The sequence below is a fragment of the Armigeres subalbatus genome, chromosome 2 (assembly GCF_024139115.2).
Source record: "Armigeres subalbatus isolate Guangzhou_Male chromosome 2, GZ_Asu_2, whole genome shotgun sequence".
In the NCBI taxonomy this organism is placed as follows: Eukaryota; Metazoa; Arthropoda; class Insecta; order Diptera; family Culicidae; genus Armigeres; species Armigeres subalbatus.
Genome location: NC_085140.1, coordinates 272,081,581 through 272,096,271, shown reverse-complemented (window position 1 = coordinate 272,096,271; position 14,691 = coordinate 272,081,581). Strand labels below are relative to the sequence as shown.

Genomic DNA, 14,691 nt, shown 5'->3' with positions numbered 1-14,691 from the left:
AGTCGCCCAAACAGATCTTGATATCACCCTTCGGAATTCTATCTACGACGGCATTGAGTTGACTGTAGAAGTTCTCTTTGTCTTGCAGATCGGCAGCATCGGTTGGCGCATAACATTGGATTATAGTAAGGTTTCGGACCCGTGTTCTAAATCTGGCAACGATTATCCTTTCACTTATTGGTTCCCACTTCATAAGCGCAGAGTGTGCCTGAGCGCTTAGTAGGATGCCAACTCCGCGATGCCGGGGAGCGTGTTCACCTCGTAAACCAGAGTATAGCAGAACTTGTCCCGACGGCGTTCTGTGTTCTCCAAAGTTTGGCCAACGGACTTCACTCAGTCCCAGGATCTCAAGCTTCATGCGGCGTGCCTCATTGGCAAGTTGTGCCAATTTACCCTGCTGGGCTAGGGTTAAAACGTTCCATGTTCCTATTCGTGTCCGTTGTTTCGCGCTAAGAGTCGTCGCCGTAAAATCAGTCCGTATTCTTTCATTATCGGATTCTCGAACAAATTGATGTTTCGGGAACAGTAGGTTGTTGGCCCAAGGTTCCCTATCCACCGGGATGGGGCTGCCATCTTAGGTATAGCTTCCGGGAATAGCATTTCATACTCAGCCGCTGGATGCCAGAACAGACGCTGTTGGAGCCGCACCTCCTTGGTGAACAGACGCTCGGTCAGTCGGGTCAAATTTGTTTAAAGTCCCACCCAACACCAGGACTAGGCTAGTGCGCTTTGAGCGGCACACGGTCGCTTTGATAGGGCCTGCTTGGGGACACATGCAGCTTTTTATAGGAGTTCAACAGAGCCCACTGTCGAACCCCACCACATCCTAGGCAGACCCCGCAGGACGCACCCTCTCACTCTAGCTGATGTCAGAAGGACAACAGTGCCCAGGCTGCACTACCAGCTAAGTACGCAACCCTTAGCTGGCGGTCAATTGTCATCGGAAGACCCGTGGAAGCGTGAGTATTGGAACTTGTGAGGACCAGAGCTATGTTAGGCGCCCCTTCCCGGATGTCAACTCACCATTTCGCAGCCCAGGTGTTTTCAATGAAAATTCAACCACCTTCCGAAAACTTCAGGAACCGTGTTCGGTTTATGTTGCTGAGCTGGCAGCAATTAACTTCGCTTTGGGGGTAATATCCGATCAGCCCGTAGATCATTATTTCATCTTCTCGGATAGTCTTAGTTCTATCGAGGCACTCCGGTCGATGAAACCTGTTAAGCACGCATCTTACTTTCTTGCAAACATAAGAGAGCAGATGCGTGATTTGGTCGAAAGATCATTCAAGATTACCTTTGTATGGGTCCCGTCCCATTGCCAATGAGAAGGCGGACTCGCTAGCAAAGGTGGGCGCACAGGAAGGTGAAGTTTATGATAGACAAATCTCGAACATCGAGTTTTTCCCATTAGTCCGTCAGAGTACTCTTCAAAATTGGCATCTTCCATAGTTCCTAAAGTTTCTGCGCGAGCGAGGTTCCGAGGCTTCATTCGCACGATGTCGAGGCTTATGTCCAATCACTATTCACTAAACGCACATCTCTATAGAATTAACCTGGTCGATAGCAATCTATGTAGGTGTGGAGCCGGTTACCATGACATCGATTACGTAGTTTGGTATTGCACGGAAAATGGCGCCTCAAGAGAGCAACTATTGGATACCCTTGTGGCCCGAGGTAAACAACCCTTCCGGCAACTAAGAGGTGTTTTGGGAGATCGTGATGTAGTTTATATACAGGCCATCTATGCCTTTCTTTGTTCGTCTGACATCAAAGTCTAATACTTCAATTTTTTCTTTCTCAGTTTTTTTTTCTTGTTTCTGTCTTATTGTTCCGTGCACCATGAAGCTCTGGCCATCCGGAAGATGCTTCCTGAAGAACCAAACCCGAGCACGACGCTACGCCAAACCAGACATGACGTCAAATACCCGGATGAGCAGCTGAAATACCTCAATCCTAAATCCCAACCCCGTTTATCACCAAATTACGCAATCTAACCTTGAGTCACCACGAGTATCTTGGTCTTTGTCCCTTTCCCTTACTAACTGTTGATAATATTATGCATCCCAACATAAACACTCAGATCGTGATCATCCCAATCAGCCTCCGTTGAATTGCGCTGGAGCGCGCCCATTTACTTTACACACGGCGGCTATTCAACTATGGCAACCCCGCTAGCAATGATGGTTCGCTGTAGTTGCATGTCCGAAAGATTGTGAAACTATTGAGAACTTGAGCTACAGGTCCTAAGCCCTGGTAAAGGAGGAAGGTTGCGATGGCTGTTATTCATGGCCATCGTGTAAAGCAAAAATGGATAAACCCCAATGCCAAGGTGTCATGCGACCCGTGCCGAGGGCTGAATGGTTGAGGGGTTCTAAACATGCTCAACCGCGAACGGAGCCTGGGGTGCACCAGGGCGAACACCCCAGTAAGCAGCCCTTACTGCACTACGGCGGGGCACTGGTGCAGCGGACATTTATTTCCCTAGCTACTCGTGGGACCAAAAATGAGTACAAATTCTACAAACAACCCTCAAGGTGACGACTGCCTCTCTCAGTCGTGTGAGAGCGAAGTGGAGAATACTCTGAGTCAGCTTGGCCTTACCGAAGACCAGCTACTCAGTAGTTCGCAGGAGAAGATGGAAATATCCTGCCCCTCAACGCCTATCTCCCGGAGCAGCACATGTTTCGACAAAGCTGATCCAGATCTACAACCCCCCTCATCGACCGACTCCAACCTGTTGGACATGGAAGATAACGAAGATGATGGTATAAAGATCATCATCCACCCCTTAAAAATCTTTAGCAAGTAGCAAAGGATCCGAAGATAACAAGGGTTCTACGGAAGCCAAGGGTGCTCCGAGAAAGAAAATCCCCACACTCACACGCTCGCAGAGGAAGCAGCTTAGAACTCTCCGGGAGAAGGGAAAAGACCGGAATGAGGCCTTGTCCATAATCCTGAATAAGGAGAGCGAGCCCACTTCCTCAAAACGCTCGAGAAACGACCTAGACAAATCCGCCACAGAGGACCCCAAACAAAAAGGGTGAAGCACCATCTGGATCCGAGAGAGCGCGCCCAACAGTCCTCAAACCGCGCGCCTCAGAAAAACGTGTCTGGACAACAAAACCCACCCATGAGGAAAACAGCTGGTATCAGCTACAGTGATATGGCCAAAAGCGTGAAGGTCGGGATAATACCCAAAGACTTTCCCACCGTCCAACTCACTACAGCCCAGCTAGACCTTCTACAAGAAGCACTCCTGCTCAGAGTAGTTCAACAGCGAAACGAGCCAATAAAACCCAAATTCAACAACCTCATCTACAAGTCCGGTTACATGGTTCTAATCTGTAAGGATCAAGAGACTGCTGAGTGGTTAAAGAGAATATCCCCATCCATGAAACCCTGGGAAGGTGCAGAGCTGATGGCAATGGACGAAGTGGCGATTCCACGTCCAGAGATGATCCGAGCATTCTTCCCACAAAGCTCCAGCTATGATGACGACCGAATAAAGGCTCTCATAGAAAGCCAAAATGACATCACAACAACTAATTGGCGTATTGTGAAACGATCCATTCTGAAAGATATTCATGTTGAATGGATCTTCACAGTAGAGGGTGCGTCGATGGAAAAGTTGAAGAAGTCCAAATACACCCTCAACTACCGATTTGGTGAAATCCAACTAAGGAAGATTACAGATCAACCGACTGCCGCTACCGCCAATCCGACTGGAAGGCCGACCCAAGAGCAATCTGAGGAGGCCTCCTGTTCGGGCGAGGTTCGGCTAACTGGAAGGCCGACCCAAAAGAAATCTGAGGAAGCCTCCGGTGCGGGCGAGGTTAGTAAATCTCACCCCAAAAGCACCATAAAGGCTAGTCTGTCCGCCTCTAAAGGAAAAGCTCGAAGCTTACATGCGACCCCCTGCTCTAGTGGTACCAAACCAAAGGTATCTAAACAGGGCAAAGGGGGTGCAAAAAGCGACAGTTTGACCACAGAGGCGAAACTGGCGGGCCTGGTTGCTACAGGGAAGAGAGAAAACCCAGACTGTAATACCAAACGACATCCTGATGATCCGCAACATCCAAAGCCGGACAGTCGTCGTCCGGAAAAAGCAGGAACCCCGGAAATGGCGACTAAAGTTCTGCAAGTGAACCTCCACCATGCTGAGAGCGCCACGGGTGTGCTCTGTCGGAGGTTCACCAAAGAGAATTTAACCGTGGCCCTCATTCAAGAGCCATGGGTCAATAAATCCAGAATACAAGGTATTTCACAACACTCATGTAAGTTGGTATATGATGACAGCCAGCTTTCTCCTAGAGCGGCTATTTTATTACATAACAACTGTAAATACTTTCCAATTTCAGAATTCATAAAAAGGGACATCGTAGCGGTCAGGATGGAGGTACCTTCCGCCAGAGGGAGTAGAGAGATCTTGGTGGTCTCGGCATACTTCCGACGTGGACGTGGACGAAATCCCTCCTCCAGAAATAGCTGCGCTCGTAGCCTACAGCCACCGACACAACATCCCCTTCGTCATAGGGTGCGACGCAAATGCACATCACACCGTATGGGGAAGTACCAATATAAACACCAGAGGTGAGTACCTGTTACAGTTTCTCTCTTCCAAGAACATTGACATTTGTAATGTTGGTGACAAGCCCACGTTTGAAAACTCCATTCGTCAGGAAGTTTTGGACTTGACTCTATGTAGTCGGTCTATCTCTGATAAAATAAAAACTGGCATGTTTCTGAAGAAATATCAATGTCAGACCATAAACACATCATCTTCGAATGGGAAGGGGTCTAACGATGGAAAAACGTTTAAAGATCCTGAGAAAACTGATTGGGAATCCTACTCAGCTATCCTACGATCCGAAGAGTACATCATAGAAAGTCACATCAAGTCCATAACACAATTGGAAGATGCGTCCAAATCCATTAAAAACAAAATCATTAACGCCTACCAAGAGAGCTGTCCAACTAAATCAACTAGTTCGAGTAGAGACGTTCCATGGTGGAATAAAACTCTTGAGAAGCTTAGGAAAACTGCGCGTAGGGAGTTCAATCGTGCTAAGCGAACCGGCGATTGGAGCCTATACAGAAAGGCCCTGACGAACTACATCAAAGAAATAAGGTCAGCCAAACGGAAATCGTGGATTCTAATGTGTGAAAGCATAGAGAATACACCCGTAGTGGCCAGACTCCAAAAAACTCTTTCAAAAGACCACTCCAATGGTGTGGGTAGCCTCCGAAAGACGGATGGTTCGCTCACTGTAGAGCCTAGCGATACACTGAGCGAATTGTTAAAGATCCACTTCCCTGATTCAATCCCTAAGTCGAGCATCGGCGACCAAGGCACTGGAATTGCTGTCTCAGATCCACAAGAGATCCAATCATGGGTTTCTGGGTCTAAAAAAGACGCAATAAAGGTTGCAAAGGAAGCAATCCCTCGGGCCAGGGTTGAGGGGGCTGTGTGATCTTTCGAGCCATTTACGTCTCCTGGCATGGATGGAATATTTCCAGCGTTGATCCACAAAGAGGAGAAAACACTGGTTCCACCCTTGGTTGAGATTTTTAAGGCGAGTCTGATTTTGGGGCACATACCTAACGATTGGCGTCAAATCCGGGCTGTCTTCATTCCGAAGGCAGGCAAGAGAGATAAAACCAACCCCAAAGCATTCAGGCCGATAAGTTTATCCTCTGTAATGCTCAAAATTATGGAAAAGGTACTATGCGAGTACATAAATCACAAATTTATGAAAGCAATGCCTTTGTCAAAAACCAATTCGCTTATCAAAGTGGAAAATCTACGATCTCGGCACTACATACGGTAGTTCAAAAATCGAAAAAACACTTAATGCAAAAGAAATTGCTCTTGTAGCATTTCTTGATATTGAGGGCGCATTCGATAACGCTTCTTACTCGTCTATAGGGTCAGCAATGTTGAGGAGAAAATTCGACCCATGCATTGTTACCTGGGTACATGCTATGCTAGCTAATCGGAAAATCTCCTCTGAGCTTAGCGGTTCATACATCACTGTTAAAGCAACAAGGGGTGTCCGTAAGGCGGAGTGCTTTCTCCTTTGTTGTGGTCACTGGTGGTGGATGAGCTTCTAGACAGCTTAGAGAGAAGAGGCTTCGAAGTGGTTGGATATGCTGATGACGTTGTCATTATTGTACGAGGCAAATTCGAAAGTGTTATCGTGGAAAGAATGCAATCTGCCCTAAATCACACTTTTTCCTGGTGTCAAAAGAATCAACTAGGCATAAATCCTACAAAAACTTCCATTATCCCTTTCACCAAACGGAGAAAGGTACAACTGAAACCCTTCTTTTTGAATCAAACACAATTAGTTTATTCAAGTGAAGTAAAATATCTAGGTGTCATACTCGACGCAAAGCTTAATTGGAACTCTCATCTCCAATCAGTTGTGCAGAAAGGTCTCAATACACTTTGGGTTTGTTCAAAACCCTTGGTAAAAGATGGGGCCTAAAACCAAGTATGATCATGTGGATATATAAAACCATTGTCCGTCCCAGGACAACTTACGCTTCCCTTGTCTGGTGGCCTAAAACTAATGAGGCTGCTGCAAGGGCTAAGCTCAACAAATCCAACGCACCGCTTGCATAGCCATCACTGGTGCAGTTCGTAGTACACCCACTTTGGCCCTAGACGCAATGCTTCACCTGCCCCGGTTAAATCAATTCATAAAGCTGGAAGCGGAAAAAAGTGCTCTAAGGTTAAAGAGAACAAAAACACTGCTGTCGGGAGACCTTACGGGTCGCCTCAGCATATTAAATGAATTTGCCATAAATCCCGCAATAGGAATTTGTAGTGACTGGATGGAAACGGTAGTCAATTATGACTTTTTTTTTAATTCTTTATTTAGGTGTTTTTTTAATTCTAGATTAAGTTCAACACCGACAATTATGACTTACCTTACGATGTGTTCATTCCTTCCCGCCAGGAGTGGGAAGGAGGTGGACCCAGCGTTCCAACAGGCTCTATAAATTTCTTTACAGATGGTTCGAAAATGAATAATCTGACAGGATCCGGAATCTATGGCCCTACAACAAAAATTTCTGTCCACTTAGGACAGTGGCCCACAGTATTTCAGGCGGAAATATATGCAATATTAGAATGCGTGTTATTATGCCTGAGGAGAAAGTATAGATTTGCAAAATATGTATTTTCTCTGACAGCCAAGCAACTTAAGTCGCTTAATAACTACACTTGTAACTCAAAGCTAGTGTGGGAATGCATTCTGGCTTTGAAAAACTTATCCATACGCAATCGAGTCTACCTATATTGGATCCCAGGACATACGGGTCTAGAGGGAAACGAGATTGCTGATGAGCTAGCCAGGAATGGATCTAATGAAAGGTTCATTGGCCCTGAGCCCTTCTGCGGGATCTCAGACTGCTCTGTAAAAATGGAACTGAACAAATATATGGTCAGTCAAATCACATCAAACTGGAATGCACTTCCCCATACGAGCCAATCCAAAAGGCTCGTAACGATTAACCCCAAGAAAACCCAACAACTATTAGGTATCAACAAAAGGGATCTCAACATCTACACCGGTCTAATAACTGGACACTGCCCCTGCAGATACCATCTACAAAAGATCGGAGCAATCCAAACCTCAAATTGCCGCTTCTGTGACGAGGAGAGAGAAACATCAGAACACATCCTCTGCTATTGCAGTGCACTCACCCAACGTAGGTTCAAAGTTCTCAGCAAGCCCTTTTAGGGCCTGCTGACATATGGATCTTATCCCCCAAGGACGTGGTTGGCTTCATAAAGCTAGTCTCGCCAGAATGGGGGAGTCACATACTGTAACTCAGGATCTCTATTCATCAATAATAGATGGTCTTGAGTTCAGTCGATACCAAGGTATCTCAGTGACAAACATGTTACTGAGATAACTTGCGTATTCCTGATAAAGGGTATATCACAATAGTCCTAAAATCTGGACGCAGTGATCTTCACCCGACAAACGAGGAGAAAAAAAAAATGGCAACCCCATTCGGCGGCTTATTAAATTAAACAGCACAGACTCACACCCTGTGTAAAAGCTTATGGGCGCGCTGCTGCGCAATCTTTGCTTGCGCGTTATCACCGCGAAGAGTTGAGCGTTTAAGAAGAGCGCGACAATAAGATGATATCGATTGTAAATATCATTAAGAGTCTCGGCTCCGTTAAGTGTTATACACGCCTGAGCCTGTCAAATAAATACAATAGATAAAAAAAATGATACCAGCAGAGAAATTCGGAAACGCATAGTGGCTGGAAATCGTACATACTTTGGACTCCGCAAGACGCTCCGATCGAATAGAGTTCGCCGCCGTACCAAACTGACAATCTACAAAACGCTCATTAGACTGGTAGTCTTCGCGCACTTGGAGTTTTCGAAAGGAAAGTGCTGCGTACCATCTATGATGGGGTGCAGATGGCGGACGGTACATGGAGGAGGCGAATGAACCACGAGTTGCATGAGCTGCTGCGAGAACCATCCATCGTTCACACGGCGAAAATCGGACGACTGCGGTGGGCCGGGCACGTAGCCAGAATGTCGGACAATAACCCGGTGAAAATGGTTCTCGACAACGATCCGACGGGCACAAGAAGGCGAGGTGCGCAGCGGGCAAGGTGGTTCGATCAGGTGGAAGATGACTTGCGGACCCTCCGTAGACTTCGTGGTTGGCGACGTGTAGCCATGAACCGAGCCGAATGGAGAAGACTCTTATATACCGCACAGGCCACTTCGACCTTAGTCTGAATAAATAAAATAATTTTTCGGTTGTTTCAAAAGTTATAAAGGAATTTCTTAAATTAATTGATTGATTATCTTTATCACAGGGACTTGCAGCCCTACACACTTAAATAATTTCACAGATTTTGGTGAATTTTGCTTCAATTCACCGAAATCTCAACAGCAGAACTGTTCGGTAATTATTTCTCCGAATTTTCTGCGATTTTTTCCTTTGTTCAACTGTCAAAACCACCGAAAATCTGTAAAATTATTCACCGAACAGTTCTGAAATTTCACAGAAATCTGCGATTTATTTTAAGTCTGTAGGCTGATTCATGTGTGGCGATTATTTGTTCTACAATTAGAATCTACATGAAATTATTGTGGATTATAATTCCTTCGATTCATACTGAACGGGTTCAACAGTTTTCTAGTCCTCCTTCTAATAAAATAAACATAAAAAATCAATGATTTCTTGTGAGGATCCGCTTATATGATATTTTAGTATCAGTTCCTCCAACCGGAAAAAACGGGAATCTGAACATCGATTTGAATAGACACCCTGTATCTAAGAACACTTGAATTTATTTATAGTTTGTTATGGTTTTGAAAATGATTTGATAATTCTGATTTGCTTTAAATTAAATTTGCAATGCCGGCCTTTCGAAAAATTAATTTGGTAACCCTGTGGTTAGACCCTTTTTATCATCATTACTGTCAGATCATCATCATCGAAACCATTTTTCGATGTGTGCGTGTCGCCGCAGTCGTTGTGCCGACTGTCATTTTTCGCGAATCCGCGAGCTTTCGCAAAAATCACGCGGCACGGTGTGTGCGAGTATTATGATTGTGTCTGTTCTGTAGTAGAGTGCAATATTCAATACGCCGACGAGAGAGTGTGTTTGAGTGTGTAAGTTCGAGCTGGAGCCTTGTCGTTCGTTGGCCGTGCGGTCCGCGGAATCATTCGCCGTCCGATTGGTGAACCGACTCGCGAAGTCGCGGTTTGCGTTGTGTGGAAGAAGAGTGGTCGGTGAACGATCAGTGAATCGGCTTGAGTTTGTGGTTTCGTTTAGTGTTTTCGCCAGTGATAAAAATGTAGGAATGGTTTTAGGGGAGTATTTGGTGAACTGGAAGAAAATAATGTGGAAACTACATGAAAAAATGTTTTCCTCCTAGTGCGATACAATATTGCGCAAAAATATCGATTTGAAAAGACACGCACATTATTGCAGTCGTACACAAACGAATAAAAGAGCTAGTTATAAGTATTCGCAGAGTTGCCAAAATAATAAAACAACCATATAAAGTTGGAGGAATTACTAATATAAGGCTTGCTGACGTTTAATCATCTTTCTCTTGCACGCTTCCGAAGCGTTTCCCGATGTAATGCTACGTTTTGACAGGGCAGTGAATTGAACAACTCAGTTGAATTCATTTGACTTGAATTTGAGCGACTTGTTCAATTCACTTGCCTTGTCTAAACTTAAATAGCATAAACGAACCCTATCCTTCTGTGCGCGTGCAAGAGAAAGATGATTAAACGCCAGCAAGCTCTATGTAGTTCATAATTTTGTTATTCGTAAAGGGCAAAAAAGCCGTTGAATAAATATGTATATTGTGGGTCAAGCACAATCGATATATCGTATATATAGTTGATTGTTCAAGTTGGGAAAACAGTAAAAAGATCTTTTTGGTGCATCCTAAAGAAAATTACTTTTAAGTGGTTGTCCAAAAATCTAGACAAAATATAGTGAAAATCTGATTATAGGATGATGTATGGTATAGGAATTTAAAACAATTCCATATGTGCTTTTCCACTTTTGCATCTCGTATGTATCATTGTATAACCATGATTATTTGAATTATTTTTTGGCAGCTCTGTTAGAGAGCATGAGTCTCGCGAAGCGATCGCTGCTCCTGTTATATGTGTATATGTGCTTGTTATGTCTAGCTCGTGAGTCGTCGTCGTGTGGTCGCGACATTCGCGCACGAACACAGAGCATGTTGATGGCGCTTGTGTGGGTCGCCGTGAGCATAATAATATAGCGAAAATTCTCACTCGGAATGGTTCCTCGCTTGGTGGCACTGCCGACTGGCAGACATGTTTTGCTAGACAAACGCGAAGGTTCTGTTTAGTGTCGCGCGCGCGAGATAGTGTTCTCAGCCTATAACTCTGGCTGGCTGGTTGTTGGAATTATAGTGTGAGACGAGAAAGAAGAACAAGAAGAGCAGCGACATCGAAGGGGGATCCGTTGATGATTGCCCACTGAACTGTCGTTACTAGATCAGGGGAAATAAGGGAAGTAGTTCGTTTTGTTGTTGGATGGTGCAATGAACAGTGGAAAAGGCGAGACGTCGCAGAAACCGCAGCGAGGTTTCTGACCAAATGTGATGGTTTAGAAAGGGTGAACTTAACGCCGAATACGACCGCACCATCCAAAAAGTTAACCATCCTATCATAAAAATGTCGAATGTGTATTCACAGAAGCAAAGCAGTGAATTCGCAAAACAGGACAGAACGAGCAGAAAATACATTGAATGAAATTTCACGGACATAGGATAACATGCACGAAGCAAAGTGTTGATTGACGCAAGGTCACAAGACGTCCAGAAGTGGAAGCGCAATTAAATCAGTGAAAGGTATTACTCCTTCCAAAAATTGGAGTTGAAATAAAAAAGACAGCCGAGAAAATGGCTTTGAATGCGATGAACCGAATGGAATGAAACTTGGTGCGTACTTCGCGGGGTCATTCTCCGGACCACAAACGTCAAAAGGTTGCGTGGAAACCTAAGGTGGACCAGCAAGAAGAAGGGTGAAGAAAGAGAGTGACAAAATATAAATAAAACGTTGCGTAAGTGCAGCTCTTCTTCACCGCGCCCCATTTGTGTATTTTTCTTCGCCGTCGAATTTCAGACCTTTTCGTTTCGCATTTATTTATTTCTACGACGAACGGGTACTGAGCCGCTGTCATCGTCGTTGCGGCCGCCGTCGTTCGAGAGCAGAAACAGCGGAAGCGCAGGAATCGTGGTTGCCGTTGTCGTCGAAAACACCAGACACTACGTGCGCAGCGGAAAAGTGCAGAAAGCAAAAATTGAAGTAATTTTAGTGCCAATTAAAATTAAAAGTTTGTGAGCCAAGCGTGTGCACCGTGTAGAGTAAAAAGCGAAAGATTCTTGGCACATGGTTTCCGCTGGCTCACGCTTGCGGCTCCGCAGAATTACTTCTGCGAAAAGTGTCTCGATCTCTAGCGAAGAGAAGGCGATAAATTTTCCGCAAATACGTCTCCCGGACTAGCACCGAGAGGCGGACCGAACAGCAGCGCGACCGCCGGGAATGCGTGCGTCCTCGTCAGACGACGGACGATGTTGGAATGTGCTACGGCTAGACTAGATCAGCTAGGAAGTGACGGGAGGAAGATGCATATGTGAACAGGTGTAGGCGGTTCTTCTATCAATTTACGGTGTAAGAAGCGTGCAGATTGAAGTGATTCTGATCTGATATTTGGAATTACTTTAATTCCGAAATAAATACGTAGACCCGCGAAAGGAAAGTGAAAATTACACGTTGTTTGAGAAGAACCGACGTCTTGAGTGTTCCATAAATTGAAAAATTGTGAGGGGCCAAGTTTCTGCGAAGCGCAAAGCATGTTTTATAAGATTGGTATGCTTCAATAATAGAACACCTCACACCCTGTGTTTGGGTGTTTCCATTGTGAGAGTTTGAAAAGTGTGTTGTATCGTCGAAGTTATGGAAGAATCATTTTCGTAAAGCATTCGAGGAATACCTTTCGAAAAAAAGGAAGAATGTGTTTGTGCTGAACGAGAAGATATTGAAGCGAATCTATTTATAAAAGCTAGTTATTTTTGCGCTCGGTCTGTCTCCTCAATAGCGACGAGAGCGTTCGCACATCTACTTGGTGGGAAAACAACAAATCAGCAAAAAAACAACCATGTCAGAGTACGTAGCGCCTCAGCTGATCAAGGTTTTGAAAACCTATCAGAACAATGCACCAAAAGGCTTGCATGGGCCCGGACTTTCACTGGTGCACCCGAGCAAAGCGGGACATACGGCCAGCAGTGCCGGCACCATCCAGCGGCCGGAATCGCCAGAAAATGTGGAAGATTCCCTCAGTGCGCCACCCATTACTGGGCCACTACCGATGCCATCGCACCCCATCATGACCACACCTGACCCGGACTGTGGTGAAGTGCAGCTTACGATTCTTGAAGGCAAAAATATTGGTTGCTTCTTGCTCGGTGGTGAAATGCGACTCTGTCTTCCACAGATTTTCAACAATATTCTGATGGACTTTTCCGTCGAGCAGATCAATCGATCGATTCAGGAGCTAATGATTTATCTGTACAACTGCACCGACCAGCAGCTGCAGGAATTCAAACGGGTAAATATCATCCCGGATACGGCCAAAACGTGCGGACTGATCACGCGTACAAACGCGGAACGGCTCTGCAGCTACATGCTGCACCAGGCGGATGATACCCGTAACATCAAGGGCGCACCTTCGTTCAAGGTGTACCACCGGTGCTTCGGCAAGTGCGAGGGAGAATTCACGCCGGCCCTGTACAGCTTCGAAGAGCCCGCTTGCATCCGGTGCCGCGAGTGCCTGGGAATGTTTTCGCCGCAGAAGTTTGTTTGCCATCAGCACGACCGGCAGGAGAACCGCACTTGCCACTGGGGGTTCAATTCGAGCAACTGGCGCGCCTACATCCACGTTGCGCTGGATGAGCAGAATCGCGAGGCGTTCGCCGAAATACTGGAGCAGATTTGGAACAAGGAGCAGGATCTGGAGAAGAAAATGCAGGAGTCGGAATATTGGATCGCTAAAAGAAAGGTAAGTGGTTGGAGGGGATGTAGCAATTAGTACTGATAAGGGGTAAATAGAAGTCGCGGCGTCTCAAGAGCGGTAGGCACCGTGTCGACGATTGAATTGACAATGACATTGATAAGAAGTGTGAAAAAACGTGATGAATCGTGATAACTTTTAATCTAATTGATTGGGATTTTTCCTACGATTTCATTCAAATCATGGTGGTTTTCAAAAATAAAGATAAACTTTTTGAGTAATGTCTAATGCTGCGCAACGTTGAATAATGGAAAAAGCTTCCAGCAAATGCCAGTCTTAAAATCGAATATAGATATGATCGCCAAATTGTCCAAATTTTAATCTAATTGATTGGGATTTTTCCTACACTCAGAATAATCTGCACGTAATACATTTGTGTACACTGTACCTACACTCATAGATTGTGATCAGCTAACTGCGCACTTATGGATTATTCGTTCCTCTAATAAAATCGTTTTGCGTTTATGAAATTTATGTGCTGCTGCTCATGATCAGTGTTGATAGAATCATGCTCAAATCTCACTCATCGAAGCCTCATGCGCGAGCTGACTCGCTTGCGATTCTGCATGGAGAGCATCGCGCATGAGTTCCGCGTTAAAGGCAAAGTGTTGTGAATAATCAGACAAGTGTAGATTCCTCAGAATGAGCTAATTGTTTTCAAGCTTTTTTTAAATAGAAAAATTGTCTTTTGGCCTTAACTTTCGAGTACGCTGCTGAAAAGTACTGTGCACATAGATAGGATACGGAATGGTTACGGAATGATTCCGCTACTGAAATTCCTTGAGCAGTACGGAGCTAAAAAGAAGAGATTTTTTTTCGGATAGGCAGCCCTCACAGGAAAGTGATGATATTTGCTTTGTTCTCGCACATTTTGCGTTGGAAACCGCATCAGAACAGGTTTTCCCCGCGTTTGGAGTTTTTTTTTTCAAAGAAATTTATCATGAAGTATAGCCTCCCGAATCAGTTCTTTATCATGACAGCTTGCGAAAAAAGTCTCTCGCGGTATGCTACATATCGTATAAGTCTACAGAGATGATAAATGAGAGACTTTTTCATTCTCATATGGATTTAATCCCTGA

At 45.0% G+C, this 14,691-nt stretch overlaps 1 protein-coding gene across 3 annotated transcripts in view; it reads left to right on the top strand.

The window, feature by feature from the left end:
* The first annotated feature begins 9,700 nt into the window (after positions 1-9,700).
* The window catches only part of LOC134212245 (ski oncogene), a 477,716-nt gene continuing 472,725 nt past the window's right edge, over positions 9,701-14,691 (top strand). Inside the window, exons 1-2 of one of the 3 annotated variants that reach the window (XM_062689913.1) lie at positions 9,701-9,845; positions 13,037-13,600. In XM_062689913.1, coding sequence (XP_062545897.1) covers positions 13,055-13,600 — 546 coding nt within the window. In that variant the 5' untranslated portion in view covers positions 9,701-9,845; positions 13,037-13,054. Of the gene's footprint in view, positions 9,846-11,235; positions 13,601-14,691 lie in introns of those variants that run through there. The other 2 variants (XM_062689912.1, XM_062689914.1) reach the window with 2 other exon arrangements.